Genomic DNA, 21771 nt, shown 5'->3' with positions numbered 1-21771 from the left:
GGGATCCCTTTGGTCGGAAATCGTAGACTTTTCATTTCACAGCCCCCCTATTTACCATCTACATTCCACTATTTTTTGTTTACCTCCACATAAATTTACTATATTGTCTTTTGATGTGCGTAAAAAAAAAAAGAACTTGTGAAATGATAAAAATGCTACACTATATTTATCATCACCACATAAGATCACTTGGGCAGATAAATACAAATAGCAAAATAGGCAACAACAGATTATAAAGTACTTACCATATATATTTTCTCCTTTGTTATGATTCTGATTCTGATTCGATTTCCCATCCAACCCAATCCACCAATTAAAGTAAACCATAATCGCAGCGCTTGCCAGCTATAACCCTCATTAAACTACCCTTTATACATACAGCTAATACCCGACTGACCACACTTCAAAAAAATTCAACCAAATTCTCAAAAACAAAACACACTTGACACTACTCTCTCTCTCTCTCTCTCTCCTCTTCACTTTCTCTCTCTTCGTGTCACACGACGAACAGTTCACACCATTGCTCCCAAACGCAAATGAGAATTCCGCAGGCACCGGCTCCTGCTAAATCTAGGTTAACGTATGTATAAAAAAACACATGTATCCGTGTGTTGATGCAGAGTGACCGGAGAGCCAATCGATGTCGACGTCGAACTACAGCAACAGCCCGTCGCGGAGCCCTATCGTGTGCCCGAGGTTGCAGCTGGGCGCGGGCGGGGCCTCCAGGTTGAGATCCTCGTCGCTGAAGAAGCCGCCGGAGCCTCTCCGCCGCGCCGTCGCCGACTGCCTCTCGCCGTCGTCTCACCACGGGAGCCCCGCCGCCGTTGCCTCCGACGCGTCGAGGACTCTGCGGGTATGGGCAATCTCGTCATTCTCGTAGTTTCGTTTTTTTTTAAAGATCTTGGAGCTGTTTAGTCTGTTTCTGATGGTTTAAGTGTAGGAATCTAGGGTTTACTGGTATCTATTGTTTAAACGCTGTTAGATACTTTCGTGTTTTACTGATGTGTTTCTAGTGCTTGAAATCAGATCCCTCTGAGAATTGGTTAATGCTACATTGCCAATTATCAGTAATTTGGCCAACTTTGTGAAGAGAATCTAGAATGTAGTGTTTTCTTGTGAAGAGATTATAAGATACTTCGCGGCATTTAATGGGTACTTAGCAAACCAAACAAACCATACCAAGCCTTGTGTCCCAATCAACTCGGGTTACGACATGAGTAACCTTTCGTTATTCTTCTCTGTCAAGGGTTACATAGTCCACTAAGATTAGCAAATGCATATCATTTTCACAAACCCCTAGCACTTCCATTAACAATTATGTTATTGCTTTTCCTTGCTACATGGGTACTTTGGTTGGTTTCGTGACTCCATTACGCGGTTGATGCGGTAATTCAGTCATGCAGTACCACACATTGAGTTTTCCATATGGCATAATGCCTCTTTCATGGAAGCAGGGATTTTTGTACCTATTCGAAGAACAAGATTCTCGTTTTTGTGTTTCTGGTGTAATACAAGAGTTGTTGCCATTTGGGCAACTGACAAGCACGTGGACTCTCGGACAAAGGAAAGTACGTACTTCCGCAGGCAAATGATTGACTATTTGCGGTTGCTGCGCATTTAGCAGAAAAAGTGATTTATCTTCGGGTGGGTAGATAGCGTTGAGGAAACAAAAGGTGTTTGATAATAGTTATCTTTAGTACGGTACCAATTTATTACTGATGAATGACATAAGCATAACTCTACAATTAACATTTGAAACTGCCTTCACATGAAGTCGCAGCATGCAATGTAGGTCATGTATCAGATTTAAAGCAGAAGCTTTTTTAGCGGTAGGTGATATGCTTTTCCGACCTCCGTTAAATGGCCAGCCACTGACTTTCTTCTAAGATTAAATGCATAACTACCTTAAGTTAAGCTCCTTAGCATTCAATGATAGGTCAGGCCTCCCGCTTCTCCAACTTAAATTTAATACTGTTTTGGTAGTAGGTGACTATGCTTTTCCGATTGCATTTAATTTCCCCAACCGACTTTTTGCTAAGATTAAATTCAAAACTACCGTAAGTTATATTCACTTAGCAACTTAGCAATCAATGATAGGTCAGATCTCCTGCCTCTCGAACTTAAAGTTAAAACTGTTTTAGTGGTAGGTGATTATGCTTTACCGACCGCTTTTTATTGCCCGGCCACCAATTACATTCTCTTTGGAGCACTTACATATATTCAATGTTATGCTCTTAATTGAGTTATCGAATTCTACCAAGATTGGGAGCACCTATGGAAGTGTTCATAAGTTCGACGTATTTTATAAACAACCTTTGTGATCTTAGAAACTTGTTTTTCCTTAGTTGTAATATGCCTTTCTATATGGGAATAAATGCTAGAGATTGTTATCAGCTGCAAATTTTTAGTTTGTATATATAATTAATGTTACACTGATGCAAAGTACAAGAATATTTGAAGTCGATTGGTCATATGATTTTATTGCTGCTAGACTTTCATTTTCTTGGTTGCTCCTCTTTTATTTGTTTGGGATTTAAAATTAAGGAATTCCATCTCCATTGAGAACATGGTTTACTATATAGGAGCTAGACTCAGCTAGAGTGAGGTTAGGGAGGGAAGAGCATGGCCCCTGTAGGAGGTTCCTGCAACTAAGTGAGGAGGTTGATGATGTAATCTTGACTAATTAGCGAGTGCAACACTGCATTCCTCTTCCTTTACACGGAGACAACGTAAGTGCTGCTTGACTTGGGGTGATAGGTTGGAGCACTCTGATGCATTAGTTAGTGACATTCTTGAGAAGAAGGAAGTATCTAGGTCTAGTTTGGGGTATGATAAATAAGTATGGTAGCCCATCTTGTCCCTTAGGAAGACTATGCCTTGTATTTTTATACTGTGAGGTGTTTTGGTTAGCAAGACTTCCGTTCATATCCTAGGAAGTTAATGCCTTTTCTACCTCTGTATAGCTCAGAGTCTCAGAGAACTTCCATAAAGATTCCATTGTGGCCCTGCCCAGGGCGAGTTACTGAGTTAATCCAACACCCCCAGAAAACGTTAATAAATCCATAACAATAACCTGAGATCTTATCTCATGAGAGGAGTTGGTTCCCTGTGGTGACCTCTTCCTTGACCATGCCTTGACCTTCCGACCCAACAACCTCGTTCTCACCTGCGGGCCAATCAGGTAGCCTGGGTCTAACTTAATTTCTCTTCCCTCGATTTTTGACTGAAAAAGAAGCTAGTAAGAAGTATTTGATGCCCATACATAAAATCTAGATATGCGCTTTGTGGAATCACGTTTTATGATTTTGCTTTCTTTATTTCAGGACTACCTTGCAGCACATATTACAACTGACTTAGCTTACAGTGTCGTCTTAGAACACACTCTTGCAGAGAAGGAGCGCAGGTTTGTATCATGTATTTGGAAGCATTGTGTACTGTATACTTACTTTCGGCACCTTCACTGCAAACAGTGCTGCATTTGGTGTTTTGATATTCTAGACACGTGCTATAGCTGTGTTCTACTTCATAGCATAGCATCTCAGTCCTATGTGCGACCTCGAATATTCTTTCCAAATTTAAATCTTTCTCGGTGATTTACTATGTTTACCTGGAATGTCTATTGTTTGTTCAAATGGTCAGCATACTTGAGACAAGGTTCATAGGCTGGATATATGTTGGGTGGATTACCCGAAGTAGCCTTCTAGGAAGGATAATATGAAAGAGGATCTGAACCATCAAATTACAGGAGGTTTATGGAACAAACTCAGTCTTGCCCAAAGCCTCTTGAACCCTAAATCAGTAAATCCATATGTTAACAATCCAGCTCGAAACCAATTTGGCAATAAATGCAGGGGCCCACATGGCGATATCGTGGCATTGATGTTGCTTGTAGACCCATGTACCCACATCAAGCAACTTGGTTGCTTGGCTGGTGGTGAAACAGGCTGCAAAGAGTGAGGCAACAAATTCATGTAAGCTGTATGGAGTGACTACATGTCTTCTTTGTGCTAGCAACATACAAAATTTTAGGGTATATTCGCTAAGGTTGTCAGTTTTCAATTTTATGTTCACAGAAACAGGAGCAAGTTTTTATGTTTGTTCCAATGGAGAACAAAAACCCAGAAAACACATTTGATGCTCATGCAAATTGGAAACCTGTTTTGTAAACAAGTGACGGAGTGGACAGAGGGGTTGCCACGAGGAGGTCGGAATGGCCGGAGAGGGTTGCCGACAGAAGGGGAATAGCTTGATGGCGCAGCCAATGTGGGAAGTTACCAGAGAGTGTGGCTAAAGGTAGGGGAAGTCACCGGATGTGGTGGGATAGGGTCACAGTGGGTTGCCGCTAGTCGTCTCCAGTGATCAGAGATGGAGGGTATCTAGTGTGCTTGGGAAGGGGGAGAATGTGAATTTTTGTTTCGAAACAAGTAAAATCACCTGGTTTATGCTTAGCCAAATTTTAAGTGGTGGCCCCTCTATATAATTTCCACCTTATCTGATTTATGTAATCAGATGTAGTCCTTGTTGTCCATTCAAATCATGGATCTGTTTTGTCATGCTTCTCAGATAGTAACACTCTTGCTTATATAATTTATGTACTTTCAAGCGAAATTGTTTATGAGAATTAGAGAATATCTTCTTGGTGTTTCCTTAAGAATGGACATTAGAGGCGGTAGTTCAAAAGGATCTAATTTTTTGTGTGAATATCATGAAACACGATACGCTCGGTAGAGCTCAATGGAAAAAATAGATTCATGTAGCCACCCCCAATTGATTGGGACTTAAGGCTTTGTTTGGTTTGGTTTGTTTCCTTAAGAATGGGTTCTTTCCCAGAGTAAACCTCAAAAACATGTTGTTAAGCCCCTCAACCATACGAGTTTCTTGTTGTGATGTTCTTGCTTTAGGTATGAAAACATACCTTTTTGGCTGCTGATACCGGTTTTATTTGCAACAGCCCAGCAGTAGTTGCAAGGTGTGTGGCACTCCTGAAACGGTACCTTCTAAGGTACTTTCTTCTTGGAACAAATTATCCTGGCTTTTATTTGGTTGGATTAAAATTGAAGGGCCTGAATTTAGGTTATACTTGGAAATAATTGAATTAGCTATCAATTCTGCTTTTCATGTGCTTAATCTTATTAATCACCCCCTTAAATTACTGCCTCGATTTACCTGTTCCCACTGAAAGCCATCCAAGTGCTGGATGCTTTCTTCAATTTTCATGCATGCGCTTGCTTTTCACTTGTTGCAGATATAAACCCAGTGAGGATACATTAAAACAGATTGATCGGTTTTGTGTGAACATAATTGCTGAGTGCAATGTTAATCCGAGCCGTAGATCAGCATCATGGTCGCAGCCTTCTAGCCAACAATCTGGAGCATCATCAACTACGACAAATATACCTCCTTTGCCTGTATCAAATTTTGCATCACTAGCACTTGTGAAGTCCTTAGATTACGTGCGCTCGCTAGTGGCTCAACATCTGCCAAAACGGTCTTTCCAACCAGCAGCATTTGCTGGAGTTCCTTCTGCAAGGCAGTCACTTCCGTCATTGTCATCTTTATTGAGCAAATCCTTTAATTCCCAATTGAGCCCTGCAACTAATAAAGAATCGTTAGAGAACAAGGAGGCGTCAACTTTATCTGTTTCAAACTCACCAATTGTGGAAGAAAGTGATGGAATGGACAATCTTGAGTTCATAGCCCTCGATGTTCTGAAATGGCGTTGGTGTAGGGACGGACAATCGTCATTGCTTTCAACTGAAAGGTAATTGATTTCTAACTGCACATTTTGGCATTGTTGGGGTTATTATCACTCTACAACAGTTTTATATGTAGATGTTTTGGATTGGAGTTCTATTAGGGTAAAGGGGAAAAGGTACAGAGTAAAACTATAAAGTTTGATTTGGCTGTCTTGTGGTTTCTTGTATGGCTTGAAAACCCAACTTTGCAGTGATCGTGTTCCAAGTTCCCAAGACACGAGTACACGCAGTTTCCTTGAAGTAGGTGCGGCGGCTCTTCTTGTAGGGGATATGGAAGCTAAAATTAAGGGCCAATCTCGGAGAAATTTTGGGACTACTGATATGCCTTACCTTGGTCAGCTGTTGCAGCCCTCCTTGCTCACTACGGTCACCAGTTCTGCTTCTGCCCGTGCGCACTTGAGATCAATAACAGCATCTAAACGCACAAAACCAGACCCTCATCAGATATGGCATGTCATTCTCACTCACTATGCTATTATAGTTGCATTTTTCGTCTAATTTGGATGTTCAAGCAAAAATTGCCAAATAGAGGGAGTGCAAAAAATTGCAACTTTGGCCAGCTTGGGGTTAAGCGAGTAGCATGGCAGTGGGGAGTGTATATGGCTTAAGGTTTTATTCATACTGGAGAAATTTCCAGAAGTAGAAACAGGAGACAGAAAAAGGGGAGAAGTTTTAGGAGTCTCCAACGTATGAGTTTGAGAAATGAAAATTTTCCTTGACTAAACGCATATACTTTGTTCACTTGATTCTCAATAAGTTTTTCTATCTTTCTCTCCACTCATTACCACTCATTACATCAAAAAAATTTCTCAAAACCAAACAAAGATTAAAACTTAGATGAAAAACAATCTGAAGTTACCGCTTTGCCTATGATCATTCAACTACTTATTTCTCTGGACTACAGGGTGGAACCGTGTCTCCTTGATTTCAAAGGAGTGTTATGCCTGAATCCAATTGAAGGTGATCCTTCAAGCTAGATAAAATCAAATGTCATGTAGAAAGAGAATGGTTATGGGGAACTCACAAATTGTTTAGAAATTAGAAGTAATTTAGGAGTCAAGGAAACTCGAGTTTTCCTGTGCTTATAAAATTTTCTTGGAAGAGGCATGTGCATGTACGGAAAGATACGATTGTATTATGAAGTAACTGTTGGGAGAATGTGATTATTTTTTCAGGGAAGATTCTCCGTTGATCACATTCCGTCCACGTGCTCGGCAACTTTTCCAGTATCGGCACTACAGGTACTAACAGGATGGAAGACTTCGTCTTTTATGGTTTATGTTGTTAAATATTGTACATCTCTCAAATGTTTGTCTATCGATCATAGTTTGTTAAGTGAGAATATGTAGCCTTCTCGATGTAATTCCATTTCTATAAGTTGTGTAGGGGTAATGGACAATAGTTTTTGAACTACATTTGCTTATACGTCCTAAGTCCTAACAATGCATTTTCTTGGAGGAGCTCTATTCTTTCTCACTTTCTTTCCCCTTTAATTGTTGCAAATGGTCATTGTGATAATCAGCATGCTTAGAATCTTAGACCTTTGTGATTTCTCCCCTTTGACTTCATTTTTATTTATCCTACATCGCGTTGAAGGGATTTCAGTTGTTAAATTCACATTGTCAGAACTTCTTGTTTGGCTGATGTTGACAGCAAAGACATTTAACATTGTAGTTGTCATTGCCGAGTTCCCTCTCCCTGGCACCTCTTACAAAATTTTTGTTTGTGCAACAGTGAGCAACAACCTTTGCGGTTGAATCAAGTGGAAGTATGTGAGGTCATTGCTGCAGTTTGCTCAGAGACACCACCTCCATGTACTAATCACATGACTATCTCGTCCAAGTTAAGTAACAACGGTGGAAAGCCATCAGTGGACGTGGCTGTGAGCGTTCTCATCAAACTCGTTATTGACATGTATGCTCTAATGTACTCCTTTACTAGGATTTTTACAATCCGTTCTTCTATGCTATTGTGTCTGACTAAATGGAGACACATTCTCTCTCTTTCTCTCTCTGTAGATAGTTGTGCATATGATTATCTCTGGCTTCTACCCGAACCACATCGCTTGTAAAACCATATGGTGGGGACCTTCATGAGGATATGGATTTTTATCTAGTACTTATTTGACATTGATCACTTGGCTTCCTCTCTTATTATCATTTCAACATTATTAAGCCCATGAAACCCTTAAGAAAGAACACACTGAGATATTTATAATGATATTTTTTTTGGCATTCTGCGGTGTCTTGAATCCTTCGAAATTTCCCCTTTTTAATAAAATAGCCCTTTGATTATTCATTTGTGGGTTCAGCACAGTGGTTGGTTTCATGTTTCAGAATCAGGCACCTAGACCCCCTGGTTTAAAAAACAGGCAGGGATCTTCTTTGCCTTTGGGACCCAAAAGTTGTCTCATTAAGCGAAACATCAACCTTTGTACACACTTTTTCTTTGTCATCTATGCCTTATAAATTTAAATTATCTGAAGCATATAACTTCAACGAAATGCGTAGCGCTTTCCAAATATTTGCAAGCAGCGTAGTGATATATTTTAAATGTCAATTTGTAAGTTCAATAAAAAATGATGGTAAGCTATGAATAGACTATGGAACAAAAGCATAGAATTTTGAGAGGATTGATTTGGTGGTCTTAGTGTCATGTATTGTTTTAATAGACGTTGTTTCATGTAATTTGTCATGTTATGTATGCTTTTGTTTTGTAGGTATGTATTGGATTCTGGAACCGCTGCTCCTCTCACTCTGTCAATGCTTGAGGTGCTGGATCTATTTCTATTCGTCGTTTTGTTTTTGTTTTGTTTTTTTCCCTTCTGGTGTTCTGATGCTGTGTTTTTATCAGGAAATGGTTAATTCTCCCAGACTGGCTTCAAGGTCTCGTGCTTTTGATTTAATCTTAAACCTTGGGGTCCATGGTCATCTATTGGAGCCAATAATACTTGATGACACAGCCACTGTTGAAGAAGAAACATTCTTGGACAACGAAGAAATATTTTCACCCCAAGGAAAGAGGGAATCAGATTTTACTAAGAAGATGGGAAATTCTTCAGCAATCAATAACTTTGAGACTTGGATTTTAAGCATTCTGTATGAGATTCTTCTTCATCTCGTTCAGGTACATCTCATCAGGGATTCTTTTATGACCAAACATGAAAAGTCAAAATGTACAATACTTTTCAGAAAGCATCACTAAATCATCCTTGTTGCGTGTTCCATGTGGAGTTGAGTTACATGCGTAGAACCAAAGATTGTACTGTCAACCGGAACTTAAGAGGCAGAAACTTTATACAGCGTAGCCAGCTAGGCCTGTCGGCTACTCGAGTTTGGGCCAAATTTGATGTCACTCTAATGCAACTGATGATAAATCCTCTCTGAATCTGGCAGAACCAGCAAGGAGAAAATTGGATCGGGCTCATATCCGTTCCACTACCTGGACATGTGCTTGCTGAATAACGAACATTTGTTCAAGTATATACATCCAAGGAAACTAACGAGATAATATATGCATATGTATTGACATGGGAAATGCTAATCACATCCCTTTGGGTGGTGTTTAAGGTTCAAAAAGTGTGTTAGGATATGTAAGAAGAGTGTAGAAATGTGTGGTGTATCAAAAAGTGTATTGAAATCTTTAAATTTATAGCTTTATATGCACCCTTAACCACTGCCTAGTGTGTGGTGGTTACCATTACCATAAATTACCATAAAGACATGACATATCTAGCCATACAAAGAGAGAATGGTGAAGATGAGTTTTGTGGCTGGCACGTACGAGCGATTCATTTGGGGATTTTCAAAACCCTAAAGAATTTCCATGAAACCGTGACCCTAAAGCACCTAATTATGTCCTAGTTGCCAGTTCTGTTGTTGCATCTGGCCGTGCCGACAACACCATAGAGACCTTTGACCTCTCCAGTTTGCCAATTATCGCTCCCTTACTGAACACTCTGCCTCCGTCAGTGACCTCCTCCTTCCCAACGAGTCCCTTTTCTTACCCTGGAACCTCATCTTACATTTTGACCTGTGATGACATCGCTTTCTGCATTTGTGACACCAACCCTTTGTCCACCTCAAAACCGTTTAATGGTCATAAGGAAGGCAGAAATGACCTCTCCATTCACCCCTTGGGAAAGCTGGCCTTGGCGGTAGGGAGAGATTCTTGCTTGGCCATGTTGAAATTGGTGAAATAGTGTAAACGGGTTTCTCGGACCGGAATCTGGCACATAAAAGATGGAGTGTGGTGGGTTTGGGTGTTGGTTTATTGTATCGAATTCTGGTTGGGTTACAATTTATGTTGTTTTGGAAACTGCTGTGCTGCACATTTTTTGATCTTTTTTTTTTTATACTTTCCCAATATTTGAGGAGGCGTATGAGATGGTCTCATTAAGCATCAGAGCGTGATTACTTTTATCTGTTAAGTTTGTTGATTTTACCAAGTAATTGTATAATTGTCAGGATCTACTTACTCTGGGCAAGTACTGGTAACAAGGAGTTAAATACACAGGCTATAGTAGTTACGTATGGATATATATACTATTTTAGGCTGCCTAGAGTTGGGTTGAAGAGAAAATTGAGAAAGCTTGTATGAGCAATTGTGTATCAAAGATTGGGAAGTGATTAGAAAGAACTGAAAAAAGTCAATTTTCTGAAGATGCCCAAGGAGTCAGAATAAGAAATTACTCTTACTGACTTCAATTATCAGAAGATGCCCGATGGAAAACCATTGAAAAAGGAAAGACTTCAAATATCAAAACCTAGTCTGTTTTTTTTTTTATTTGATCGGCTTAAAACCTAGTCTGTTTATGCGGTTGGCTAATTCCACTAATCGCTCATGGTGTTTGCCCTCAATATGCTTGGAACCCATGAATTTAGAAGTGATTGTTCAATTGCAGTTGCTTGTTGAGTAGGTTAAAAAATTTCATAGACAATGTTGAGCCCCATTCACTGCATCAAATGCAGCCTGCTATGTCATCAACCAACAGACTCCGTCGAGTTTATGTCTGGTTGGATGATTCTAAACCTTGTCTGGTTTAAGATGAAATTTCAGGATTCTTTCCACGTCTTGGTCACTTGTAGCACAAGCCGGTGAATCCTATAGTAGTAACACTTGGATTTTGAAATTGGAACTCTTGCACCCAAAATGTGTCTTGAAACATATCTAAATTGCATGAGCAACATAAAGTATGCAGTGGTCCAAAACTATTCGAGGACAAGAATATCATATTAAGTTAGGAGTTTGCGTTATATACATGACATTTGGGAGCGGCATCTTCTGCAGTTTACTTTTGTAGGTGGAATATCTAAATAGTAATTGACTTATGAAATGTTTTATAAGAAACTCATCAATTGATTTTCAGTGTCAGGTAGTTTGTGGCTATGTTTGTGTTCCCTGATTCTTTCTTATGATACAAAGATACGAGTCTATCCAGGATTAGATTAAAGAAGTTAACTAAGTGAAGGAGAATCTCCTTTTTTTTCTTGACTTTGGTAGTACAAGACATAGCTCAGGTCATTGTTGCTCAAAAAGTTTCTTGAATGACGTTGAAATGACACTAGCAATTTGTTTGATTTCGTTTTGTTATGCTCTAGAGTTTTTTCTCTCAAATGTTGATTGTCCATCTTGTCCTACATAAATCTTGTTTATTTGTTTGTATCTTTTTTTTCACTTCATGTATCATCTAGTTCCTCAATTTTTTGAGGTATAGGGGACACTATTTCAGTAGTAAAACTTTCTGAGACAGCCACTTTGTGCATATATTGCCAAAGGTTAGGTCTTTCTCCAGCCTCCTCCGCCCATACCACCATTGATTGGGGATTACATGTGTACTGTTATTGTTGTAATATGTATCCTTACCATCTTATTATGTCACAGATACAGGAGAAGGAAGAATCTGTCTGGGCTTCTGCTCTAAGCTGCTTACTATATTTTGTATGCGATAGAGGCAAAATCAGGAGGAGCAGATTACAAGGTCTTGATATAAGGGTGAGTCATCTTTTACCTGCTGGGTCAGGTGTTTTCTGTGTAGGGCAATTTTCATCTCATGGATCTTAGATTGGTGAGAAACCTTTTAGTGTATTTTGTCTGGGCTGCAACTATTGGAAACATTCTTTTGGTTTATATTTTGGGCTGTTGATGAATTTTGCAAGCTCATGTATCTTGTTGAAACCCATTTTTGCTGAGAAATAATTATGTAGTTATATCTAATCATCCATACTAAAACTAGGTAAAGGGAGAAGTTGAAGCTATGTAATGCTTTTTTTGGAGGAAAAAGTTTGCCCTGAAACCTGCTATGGTTTTTGCTTTCTCAACTTCTCCAGTTTGATGCTTTAATTTTCTATTAATTGCACTATTCTATTTTGTTGTCCCTATTATATGTCCCCTCAACTGCTTCAAATTTGGTGGTGAATATTTGGGGATTTGGTTTGTTACATACCTATCTGTGTGCGGGCTTTCTTGTACTTCTAACTGCAGTTTTATAGATGAAAATGGCTTGCTTTCCTTACCCCTGTTGGTGCTGGTGATATCGAATAGCCAGATTTGAACCCTGTGTAGTGGCTTCTTTTTAGGCCTCCGCTGAAGTCAAGCTTTCAGCAGAACAAACCTTAGCCTGAGTTTATAATACTGTGTATTGAAGTTTTCAATTGATTTATATTAGAGCAGTTATTGTGTTGTGCATTATTAAGTATTCCCTTCATCCAATATTCTTGGCCCCTTTCAGGTATTCTAACTTTTTAAGGAGACATGTAACAATTGCATTAGAATTGAATAAAAAGGCATCAGATCCAATGACATCCCTTTATTCTCACTTTTGAATGCATTTCTAATTGTTTGTGCATGCTAGTTTTGGAAGCTAACAAATTTTATACTCTGATTTTTCAAAGAGGACTAACAGTTTGGGGCTTCTCAATATGGAAAGATGGACCGAGAATAGGGGATGGAGGGACTAAATCTTAAGAAGCTGAAAAAAGGAATGAGAACAAGCTTGGTATTTTTACTGTTTTACCATTGTGCTAAGTTGACAATGATGAGAACGTGCTACAGTTTCCAGTCACTTGACATATTTGCTATCAATTATGTAGCGTATAGGTAGTACATTTCTATAGTTTCTGCTCATTCGGTTAAGTCGTGTGTTAATGTGCTATATAATTCTTGTAGGTTTTGTTGTTGTGTTCTTTACTTCTACTTAGCATGCTCCAGAGTGTCTGGTTTGATTTTGCACTTTTCTTCTGCTATGTGAAGGTGGTTAAGGCTCTTATAGAGGTTAGCAGGAGAAATTCTTGGGCAGAAGTTGTTTGCAGCAAGCTTATTTGCATGCTAACAAACATGTTTTATCAAGCTTCTGATATAACTGTTTCTAGTACCACGAAGTTTCTAGTTGAGCAGGTTGATCTGATCGGTGGAATTGAGTTTATCTTCCTTGAGGTATGTTTGTGATTCTTCAGGAAAGACATTATTACTCTTTTGAAGGAATTCCATATATGAATAGTAACTTGCTTTGGGCATCTAGCATTTGGCGACACTTTTTCTTTTGATCGGGCATTTGGCAACACTTATGGGCTAGTAGTCATCTGTAACTACTACTAGTATTATTCAGTTCCGTTTGTAACTTTAAAGGAAGCTGGTGGGTCATGTTTCTGATCTGGCTAAATTTGCTTGAACTTTTATTTTATAGAAACGAAGATGGATGTCTGATTTTCGGTTATAAGGCTTAGCAACATATCCCAGACCCTTGCCCTTGTCATTTCTTGTGTACATGGGTACCCTGGAGTCTGTGTTTTGTTGTCCAAAGGCGGTTTGGCTAAAACCTATCAAAGTAGGTCTAATCTCAGCATCCTAAATCTACAATCGATCTGTTAATGCTGATCTTCTGAACAAAGTAACAAAATAAGTGCCTGTCATGTGATTTGTAAACCTCAGAGCATCTTTGTAGTTGCTGGAACTTGATGCAGTCCTGTGAGTACTAAGGTTCCATTTGGAGTGATGGGGGTATTCAATAAAGGATTTTTGTTGGCATCATTATCGAATGAGACTTTAATATTTTTCTTGGTGCTTTTCATAATGAGTTTGAGAGCTCCATCAACAACTTAATAGGAGGGATTTGATGTCCTCGTCATCCTAATGATGTATTAACATATGCCATTTTCATTTTATTTGCACAAGCCACCTATAACTAGATTTCATGTATTTTTGTTGAACTTGGACATCGAAGTCCTTCATTTGGACATCCATAAGGAGCATAAAATGACTCCTGTTGAGTTTGTTATATGGGCCTAGCTGTAAACATCTTCTGATTAAGTGAATGCTTTTTGTCTTGTAATAACTAGACAAACTAACAATCAGATCAACAATAGTTCTGTGCAAAAAGCATGTAAAAGCAGGTGATACTTAATTACTTATAATCCCCTAGTGATAGCACTTCATTATTGGTGAGACAAGCAGTTCACTACAGGCCACAAATGAGCAAGATCTATGAGACACCATAAACAAATTGGAAACAAGTAGTAGTTGAGAAGGAAGATTGAAAGTTGGAATTAGTGATATGAAGTTCAAGAAGGTCATCGTAGCTGGTAGCTGCTGAACACCCAACCATGTTAAGAGACTCTGAGGGTAAAAACAAACAACTAGAATTTGTAGCTAAAGAAGAGAGCATAGAAGGAGAAATGGGAAGTGGTGCAGGGATCGACGAAGAATAGATGCAAGTATTGGTTGGGCTCTTAAGACCTTGAACTTGCTTGGTTAAACAAAATACCCACAATGTTTTGTGATACTCATCCAAAACCATTTTAAGTACCTCATTATTTGATTTTTAATGCAGTTGGTGCTGTCGAACTCAAAGGAAGAAAGGAGAAATCTATTTCTGGTGCTTTTTGACTATGTTTTGCATCTAATAAATGAGATATGCCAAGCTTCTGGGGTATCAGAATATAGTGACGATGAGATTCAACCTGTTGCTACCCTACTTATGCTTGCAGAGGCGCCTGAAGCTTTTTATCTTTCTGTCAAGCTTGGTGTAGAAGGAATTGGGGAGCTCTTACGAAGATCGATTTCTGCTGCACTGCTTACTTATCCCAACAGTGATAGACTAAATACGGTCTCTCTCTCTCTCTCTCTCTCTCTCTCTCTCTCTCTCTCTCTATATATATATATATATATTGTGCATTTGCTTGCATGCATCGAGTAATACTGTTAAGCTTGGGGTTTTGTGAAAGCTGAGAAATCACTTTGTACGCATAAAGCCAGTAGTTCAAACAATAGGTGGCTTGGTATGTATAATTGGCTCATGTACACGAAATTTTCTCATCATTTGGAAGAGGGAGTGGAATAAGATTTGTAGGCCTTTTATAATTTGTTTTCGGCCTTGTCATGTTGTATGCATTTCTTGTTTCACACAACTCTATAGCTTGCAGTAGTAGTTTCGAGTTTGTTAATTTTTTTCCCTATTTTTGTTTGAAAAGAGAAATCACTTTCCCAGAAGCATGCGATAAATTTTTTAATTTAGGCTGCAGAACTTTCTGTTGATGTTTCTGCATTCTGAAAATCATTACATTTCTGCAGCTGTTGGAGAAGATCACTGAGAAACTTGATACTTTTACAAATTCATTTAGTCATCTAGACAAAGAATTCGGTCAGACAGTACAGATAACTAAATCTTACAAGTCTATGAAGAGCATTGAGGATGGAGTTCTGGGAATCACTGTTGCTATGAAGGTGAAGCTCTCATGGGCGACTTTGCATTCTCTTCTTCATTCAGAAAGACTTGTTTGTCGTCAGAATGGGTATGTATGGTTGGGGGAATTGCTGATGGAAGAAATTAGCGGGGATAGGAATGCAAGTATATGGTCCAATATCAGAAACTTGCAGCAGAAAATTGCCCTGGCTGCTGTCAATGATTATTTGGTGGATTCAGATGTTCCTTTATCAATTTGGCTAATGTGCGGACTTCTGAAGTCGAAAAATAGTATCATCCGATGGGGCTTCCTATTTGTTTTAGAGAGGCTTCTTATGCGATGCAAATTTTTGTTGGATGAGAAGGCGCCACAGTATTCAAGCAGCAACGAAGCTGGTGGACAAGACAGCAGTCGCCTTGAGAAAGCAAATGCAGTGATAGACATTATGAGCTGTGCTTTGTCCTTGGTGGCCCAGATAAACGAAACAGACCGAATAAATATTTTGAAGGTAATTCTATATGATAACCTAGAGACTCTTAAGCGCTCCTCCATTCTTTCCTTTTCTGCCTACAATAAAGATAACTGTAAAATAGCAACTGTTAAAGCTGTGTCAAGTATTTTTGGTATGAATTAGTTGGTCTACCTATTAGCAATCTGTTAATATATTCTTCCCAATGAGATGATCTTGTTACATAAATTTTGTGAGGAAGCCTTTAGCTTAAACATCTCCTTATGTTCTCACCTATTTGCTGCTCCTAAAACAGATGTGCGACATTCTATTTTCTCAATTGTGCCTGAAAGTACTCCCAGCCACTTCTATGCCATTTAGAGATACAATCCATGATGGTAAGGTCACAGAGTACACAGACCAAAATAAAAAGACTGATGCAGGAGAACATTTCCCCCAACAAGAAAATTTCCTCTGGGAGGAATCCGTGGAAATGAAGAACATATTTGGTCACAATGACACTCCAATTTGCGAGACCGCATCAATGGCTGCATTACTTCTCCATGGACAGGCCATTGTGCCCATGCGTTTGATTGGACGTGTTCCTGCTGCTTTGTTCTATTGGCCTCTAATTCAACTTGAAGGAGCAGCAACAGACAATATTGCATTGGGTGTCTCTGTTGGTAGCAAAGGAAGAGGAAACCTACCTGGTGCTACTTCTGATATACGGGCTACCCTTCTTTTACTTCTAATTGGTAAATGCACTGCAGACCCTGCTTCTTTTCAAGCAGTAGACGGAGAGGAGTTCTTTAGGTAATTTCAATTCTATGTTCTATCCATAAAATAGCCTTTTCTTTTCTTATGTAATTGTCTGATAAACATTGCAACTTTGGTATTTTATAGGGTGCTTTTAGATGATACAGACTCAAGGGTGGCGTATTACTCCTCAACTTTCCTTTTGAAGGTAGGGCGCTCTTTTGCCAAGCACAATATTTGTATACGTTAGCTACAAGCCAGCACAAACTAATCTGGAGTTTGGATTTTGCAGAGAATGATGACAGAAGAACCTGAAAAATACCAACGTATGCTTCAGAGTCTTGTTTCCAGAGCTCAGCAGGTACGCCTTTCAAATAGTTTGATGGGAAAATATGTTGATGCCTGAAGCACCGATAGTTTTAAAACAATATTCAAGTCAATTTTTTCCCTTAATGATTGGTAATAACTTACACTTTTCTAGATACGAATCTTAATGTCAAGACGAGGCTAGTGTTGGGAAACTAAATTCAACAATCGGCAAAGAAAAAAGAAAAAGTGGAAGTTCTAATGTACGGCTCCATGTTTTAGTGGTTGACCTCGAAGTAGGGAGCTAGTCAAGAGTAGTTCCATACACTTGGAAAGGACACACAGTTGATCTGGACTTTCTTGATGCTTTGCTAAATAGTGCGCATCCAGTAGACATAACATGCAACTCCCCACACTTTCTTTACCCTTGGAACAGCTGCCTAGACATGAGTTTTCACGTTGCCGGTATCACTTAATCAATAATACTTATATAGATAGGTTCTGGTGGTGCTTGGATCCACTAGGGACCTCCTTGTTTTCTGTTTCTCCAGATCTTTACTCTATGTAAACGAGTGGCAGAAAGTTGAACCTAAGATTTTGGAGGTCATTCAGCTGGTGCTTCTTGGTAGTAACCATGCCTTAATTTTCAGTGAGCTGCTTCATGTTGTCTATCCAAACGATTAGCATCAATCAAGGGAACTATAAAAGAAAAATCCATGTAATCCATTGACAACTTGGTTATCGTACAATGGCTGACTATATCATTTTAGTGTTATACTGGCGAGGAGATTAGTAGTACGATGGCTCCAGCATGTAGATTACTGGTAGTTAGTGCTGTGAATGAGCCAAGCCGAGCCGAGCTTGGCGCTCTGCTCGAGCTCGACTCGCCCAGAATTTTGTGAGCCGAGCTCGAGCTTCCATGAAATCTGTTTTGCTGAACATTTGAAGTGAAGTGCTGGGGTTCTTTATTTGTAGGGGAACACTGAATGTAAGTTCTCTTTGTTGTCCAATGTAGGACAAACAAAAAAGGCAATACAAGAGGCATTGAAAGAAGATGTTCCTCTTCAGACTTTCCCACATGGAAGGTTTATGCTCAAGAGGAATGCAGTCATCTCTACAAAAGCGTTTGGTAGACACAAGTCACACAACCACAGGGCACTTACCTGTTAACTTTGGCAGTAAAAAGATAAATAAATAATAAATCTAGGAGATATGTACATAACATACGGATATATGCTCGCGGGCCGAGCATCTAGTGGCTTGAGCTCCATTCATTTGTTTAGCGAACCGAGCTTGAACGAGCCACAACCTAGCCGAGCTTCAAGCTGCTCGCGAACAGCTCGGCTCATTTGCAGCCCTACTAGTAGTTAAGTGACTTAAGTCAGCGATGAAACTTTTGTTCACCGTGCGCCAAGTTCTTTTTTTAATTTTGACAAATTGCAAATGTATCTTTAATCTTATTAATGTCAGCATCTACAACTCTCATATAGCAGAATAGCTACTTAATGTTATCTGACGAAAGAAAAAAAACTTGTGTCGCCAGATTGTTCTCTGGTTGCAAGTGGAGTGGTACCCAGTGGTCGGCACCATGTACGCCCATGCATTTGGCTGGGGTTTAAACCTTACTACAAGTAACACTACTGACTTTCGCCGAGAAAAAGAAAGAAAGATTGTTCTCTGGTTTGTTTTACCGGAAGGAGGTAGATAGTATGGTGACTCCTATTCATAGATCACCAGTATATGTAATCAAGGGATTTAAACTTTTGCTCTTCATTTTCCAAGCTTGTTTCTTCTTATTTATCTATTTATTTTTTTGTCTCTTCGTGAATCTTGTTATTACTGCTATCTGTTGCTTAGTACCCGAATGACATGTAGCGATACTTAAGTGGGCTATTCTCCTTTTGCGCAGAGCAACAATGAAAAGCTTTTGGAGAATCCTTACCTTCAGTTGCGTGGCATACTTCAGCTGTCAAATGAATGATCTTGTGGAAAATGGTCCATTACCTGATACCACAATGTTGGAGGGGTATATTGTTTCATATGGAGACACTGCATCATGGACAAATTTGAAGATTGTCAATCATGATTCTCAATGTTTTTGCCATCCCTTGGATGAAGTGTGGACAAAACCAAAGTGTGGAAGATGCTTGATCTTTTAAGACGTGTGTTAAATGGTTTGGAGATTGAAAACAAGAATTGTTTCTGTGCACAGCAGAATTTGGGCTTATCAGATACTGGATTTGCTGGCTTCTTTTGTCTTGCATTATGTATATTTCAAAAGCAAATGGCAATTTTTTTGAATTTTGCCCTGGAAGCCGCATTAATGTCTGCCTTCCCGTATCTGCTTCACCAAATTGTTTGTTCTCTTGAGGAATTGATCTGGGACTTTTCATGGGTAATTGTGGAGCTTGATATTCGGATATCTTGATTTAAGCTCGGAACCTGTTTCACCATTGGATGTTTCAGATCAGGGAATGTAACCATCTTCAGGTATGGTTTTCTGTCTCTAATGTGAATCTTCAGCTTTTGTCTATATCTCCATTCTGTTTTACTGAAATTTCTTTAGTTTTTCTTCCATCAGCCTCTCTGTATGAGGTCTGTTTAATACATACCCCATGGCACAAACAGCTCGCAACCTTTTAATGCTCACTGTTGGCACAAATATCTTATGGGTCTTGCTATCCACAGTCCTGCGAACTGTGGTTTAGGAGAGAGAATCCATGCGTATTTGATCAAGGCATGTTCTACGTGGTTCAATACAACTTTGCATATATTTATATACTGTTTTCACGTACTTCAAGGCTGATAAACACCGGTTGGGTTTGTGGCTAGCATTTTCTGTAGTTAATTACCTTTCTTTTAGCGATAGTGGAACTTTAGACCTAGATGACACTATTCTAAAGGGCACAAGGCAAGTGAAACATTACTCCCCTGTTTTGTAGATAATTTCTTCTATCCTTTTCACACATTTTTCGACCAAAGGCTGCGTTGTTCTATGTTATTGAAAGTAACATTTTATTCACAGAGCCTTCTGAGTTGATTTGTGTTGTCTGGGTCTATTCCTGCTGCAAGTATAAACCATGCTTTTATGTCGATATTCTTTTTGCTGATAGATGATTTTTCTCTCTGTAGAAGCAGTTGTGGTGTATGCATAGTGGGCAGCATTGCAAGATACTTTGTACAGAGTGAAATTTCTTCTTGGACTGTTGTTTGTTAATTCATAAAGGAGTGTGTGTCACCTTGACTGCAAGAAGCTGCATTAGGGGCGACAAATCATCAATTTGACGGGCCAAAGGTTTTGATTGGATTACGTGCATCAACGGGCATCAGCAATGGTGTATGTTTGGGGTGGTATTTATTTTCTTGCTTCATTCGGTTATTTTTCAAAATTGTAAATGTGTGGCTTTTTGGCTTTTTATCTCCCCAATTTTCTTTGTACAGCAATTTTGTAAAATAGCGGTTGAGAAAATTTTGCCCGCCTTAACGGTTAGGGGATTGATTTTTGGAAGATAAGTGTTGTATTTTTAGCTGTTATACTTCTTTGCCCAGTGGCTATGGAAACCAGTGAGTATAGTACAGATTTCCAGAATATACTGAAGTGTTGTTATTTTGCTTTTAAGAAAGCTGACGTAATTTTTTGTGAGAACATAGGATCAATTTTTTTTTTTTTATCAGCAGAGGAATTAGATTTTTTTTTAGTTACTCCCTCCGTCTTTTTTTTATGGTCCAGTATTTCATTTTGAGATGCCCCTTAATAAGTGTCCATTTTTAAAAGTTTGTGGGTGGAAGTTGATTTTTCCATTTGGCCCTTTTGAGTAGATTCCTTAATGAAAAGTTAATGAAAAAAACTGTAATGATGATGTCTTTATAAAGTGTAATTGTGTAATACTCCTAGATTGTTTGAAGTGTAATGATTGTCTCCATAAAAAGTTGAATTTACGAGGTTGGACACTTGGGTGGAGGGTATAACTTGTACATCACTTGGACTCTACTATAAGCCGGCTGTGTGTATAACAAGAATCTTGTTCAAACTCGTGGGTGTGTGCTCAATTCGGGTCTCACTTTGATGATTAGACCTATACATCATAAATTAACTGATTAACAATGGTAAAATTTATATGATCGCCTTACATATAGAAGTCGCAAATTTTTAATACAGAGGTAGAGAAATAATACTACACCACAATCAAAATATTGACTCTTATAAATGTAACTACACAAGCCCACCTTCATATGTTCTCCTTGTATTTATGGTCGCATACCCACTTTCATTTCTCACGTTGGAAGAAAAAAATGATTATTGCCATTCCAAAGCAAATTTTTTTACAAGGCAGGTTTCTTTCCCTCCAAAAACAGGAGATAAACTTAGCAACGTTTTTGGTATCTCATTCACAATTGAGAAATAACATCTCAACCACTCTCCGTCCATAGCCATCGCTTCCTTCTGTGGTGCTGCTTCGCCACCTCCTTCTTGAAATTAAAGCAATTGTCGCTTTTTAAATCAGAGAGAGTGAAATGGTACTATTTTAAAAATCTGGAGATCAGACGAAGACACTTTTGTCTTACAACGTCTCTCACATTCTTTAGAGCCAAGTGAGGAGCACTTGCCATTATGTTGAACGTATACGAGGGAATGACTTGCACTTGGTCTGTACCACATGATTCAAAGTGAAGTAGGTCCTATTCACATACATCCATCTAGTTGAAAAATGAGAAGCTGTGCTTTACCGCCTAAGCTACGGACACTTGCTCGAGTAGATATGCCTCCTCTTTTCATTCTCTTGTTAATATTGGCTTTGTTTGGAAATTGTGGAAAGGAAGACAA

The 21771-nt window shown here is 39.0% G+C and overlaps 1 protein-coding gene across 2 annotated transcripts; it reads left to right on the top strand.

Annotated features, from left to right (window-relative positions):
• The first annotated feature begins 352 nt into the window (after positions 1–352).
• On the top strand, positions 353–20574 carry LOC131300496 (uncharacterized). 2 transcript variants are annotated; one of them, XM_058326373.1, is made up of 18 exons: positions 353–853; positions 3324–3403; positions 4952–5002; positions 5246–5761; positions 5948–6205; positions 6932–6997; positions 7491–7670; positions 8476–8527; positions 8610–8882; positions 11640–11750; positions 13008–13190; positions 14584–14859; positions 15324–15944; positions 16201–16697; positions 16788–16848; positions 16933–17001; positions 18856–19436; positions 20085–20574. In XM_058326373.1, the coding sequence occupies exons 1-17, from the start codon at positions 641–643 to the stop codon at positions 18925–18927; spliced, it is 3579 nt and encodes a 1192-aa protein (XP_058182356.1). In that variant the 5' UTR covers positions 353–640; the 3' UTR covers positions 18928–19436; positions 20085–20574. The 2 variants fall into 2 exon arrangements, with proteins under 2 accessions (XP_058182356.1, XP_058182357.1); XM_058326374.1 differs by having other exon boundaries at positions 20079–20574.
• Positions 20575–21771: the final 1197 nt, after the last annotated feature.

The sequence above is a fragment of the Rhododendron vialii genome, chromosome 9a (assembly GCF_030253575.1).
Source record: "Rhododendron vialii isolate Sample 1 chromosome 9a, ASM3025357v1".
In the NCBI taxonomy this organism is placed as follows: domain Eukaryota; kingdom Viridiplantae; phylum Streptophyta; class Magnoliopsida; order Ericales; family Ericaceae; genus Rhododendron; species Rhododendron vialii.
Note: the sequence above shows the minus strand (reverse complement) of the source record. Positions and strands in the feature narration are given on the sequence as shown.

What these genes read in the sequence shown, in the direction of transcription:
- LOC131300496 (XM_058326373.1), top strand. Translation starts at nt 641, where the DNA reads ATGTCGACGTCGAACTACAGCAACAGCCCGTCGCGGAGCCCTATCGTG. An exon ending in CCAGACCCTCATCAGATATG is followed by an intron (nt 6,206 to 6,931) that starts GCATGTCATTCT and finishes TTATTTTTTCAG; the next exon opens with GGAAGATTCTCCGTTGATCA. An exon ending in TTCCAGTATCGGCACTACAG is followed by an intron (nt 6,998 to 7,490) that starts GTACTAACAGGA and finishes TTTGTGCAACAG; the next exon opens with TGAGCAACAACCTTTGCGGT.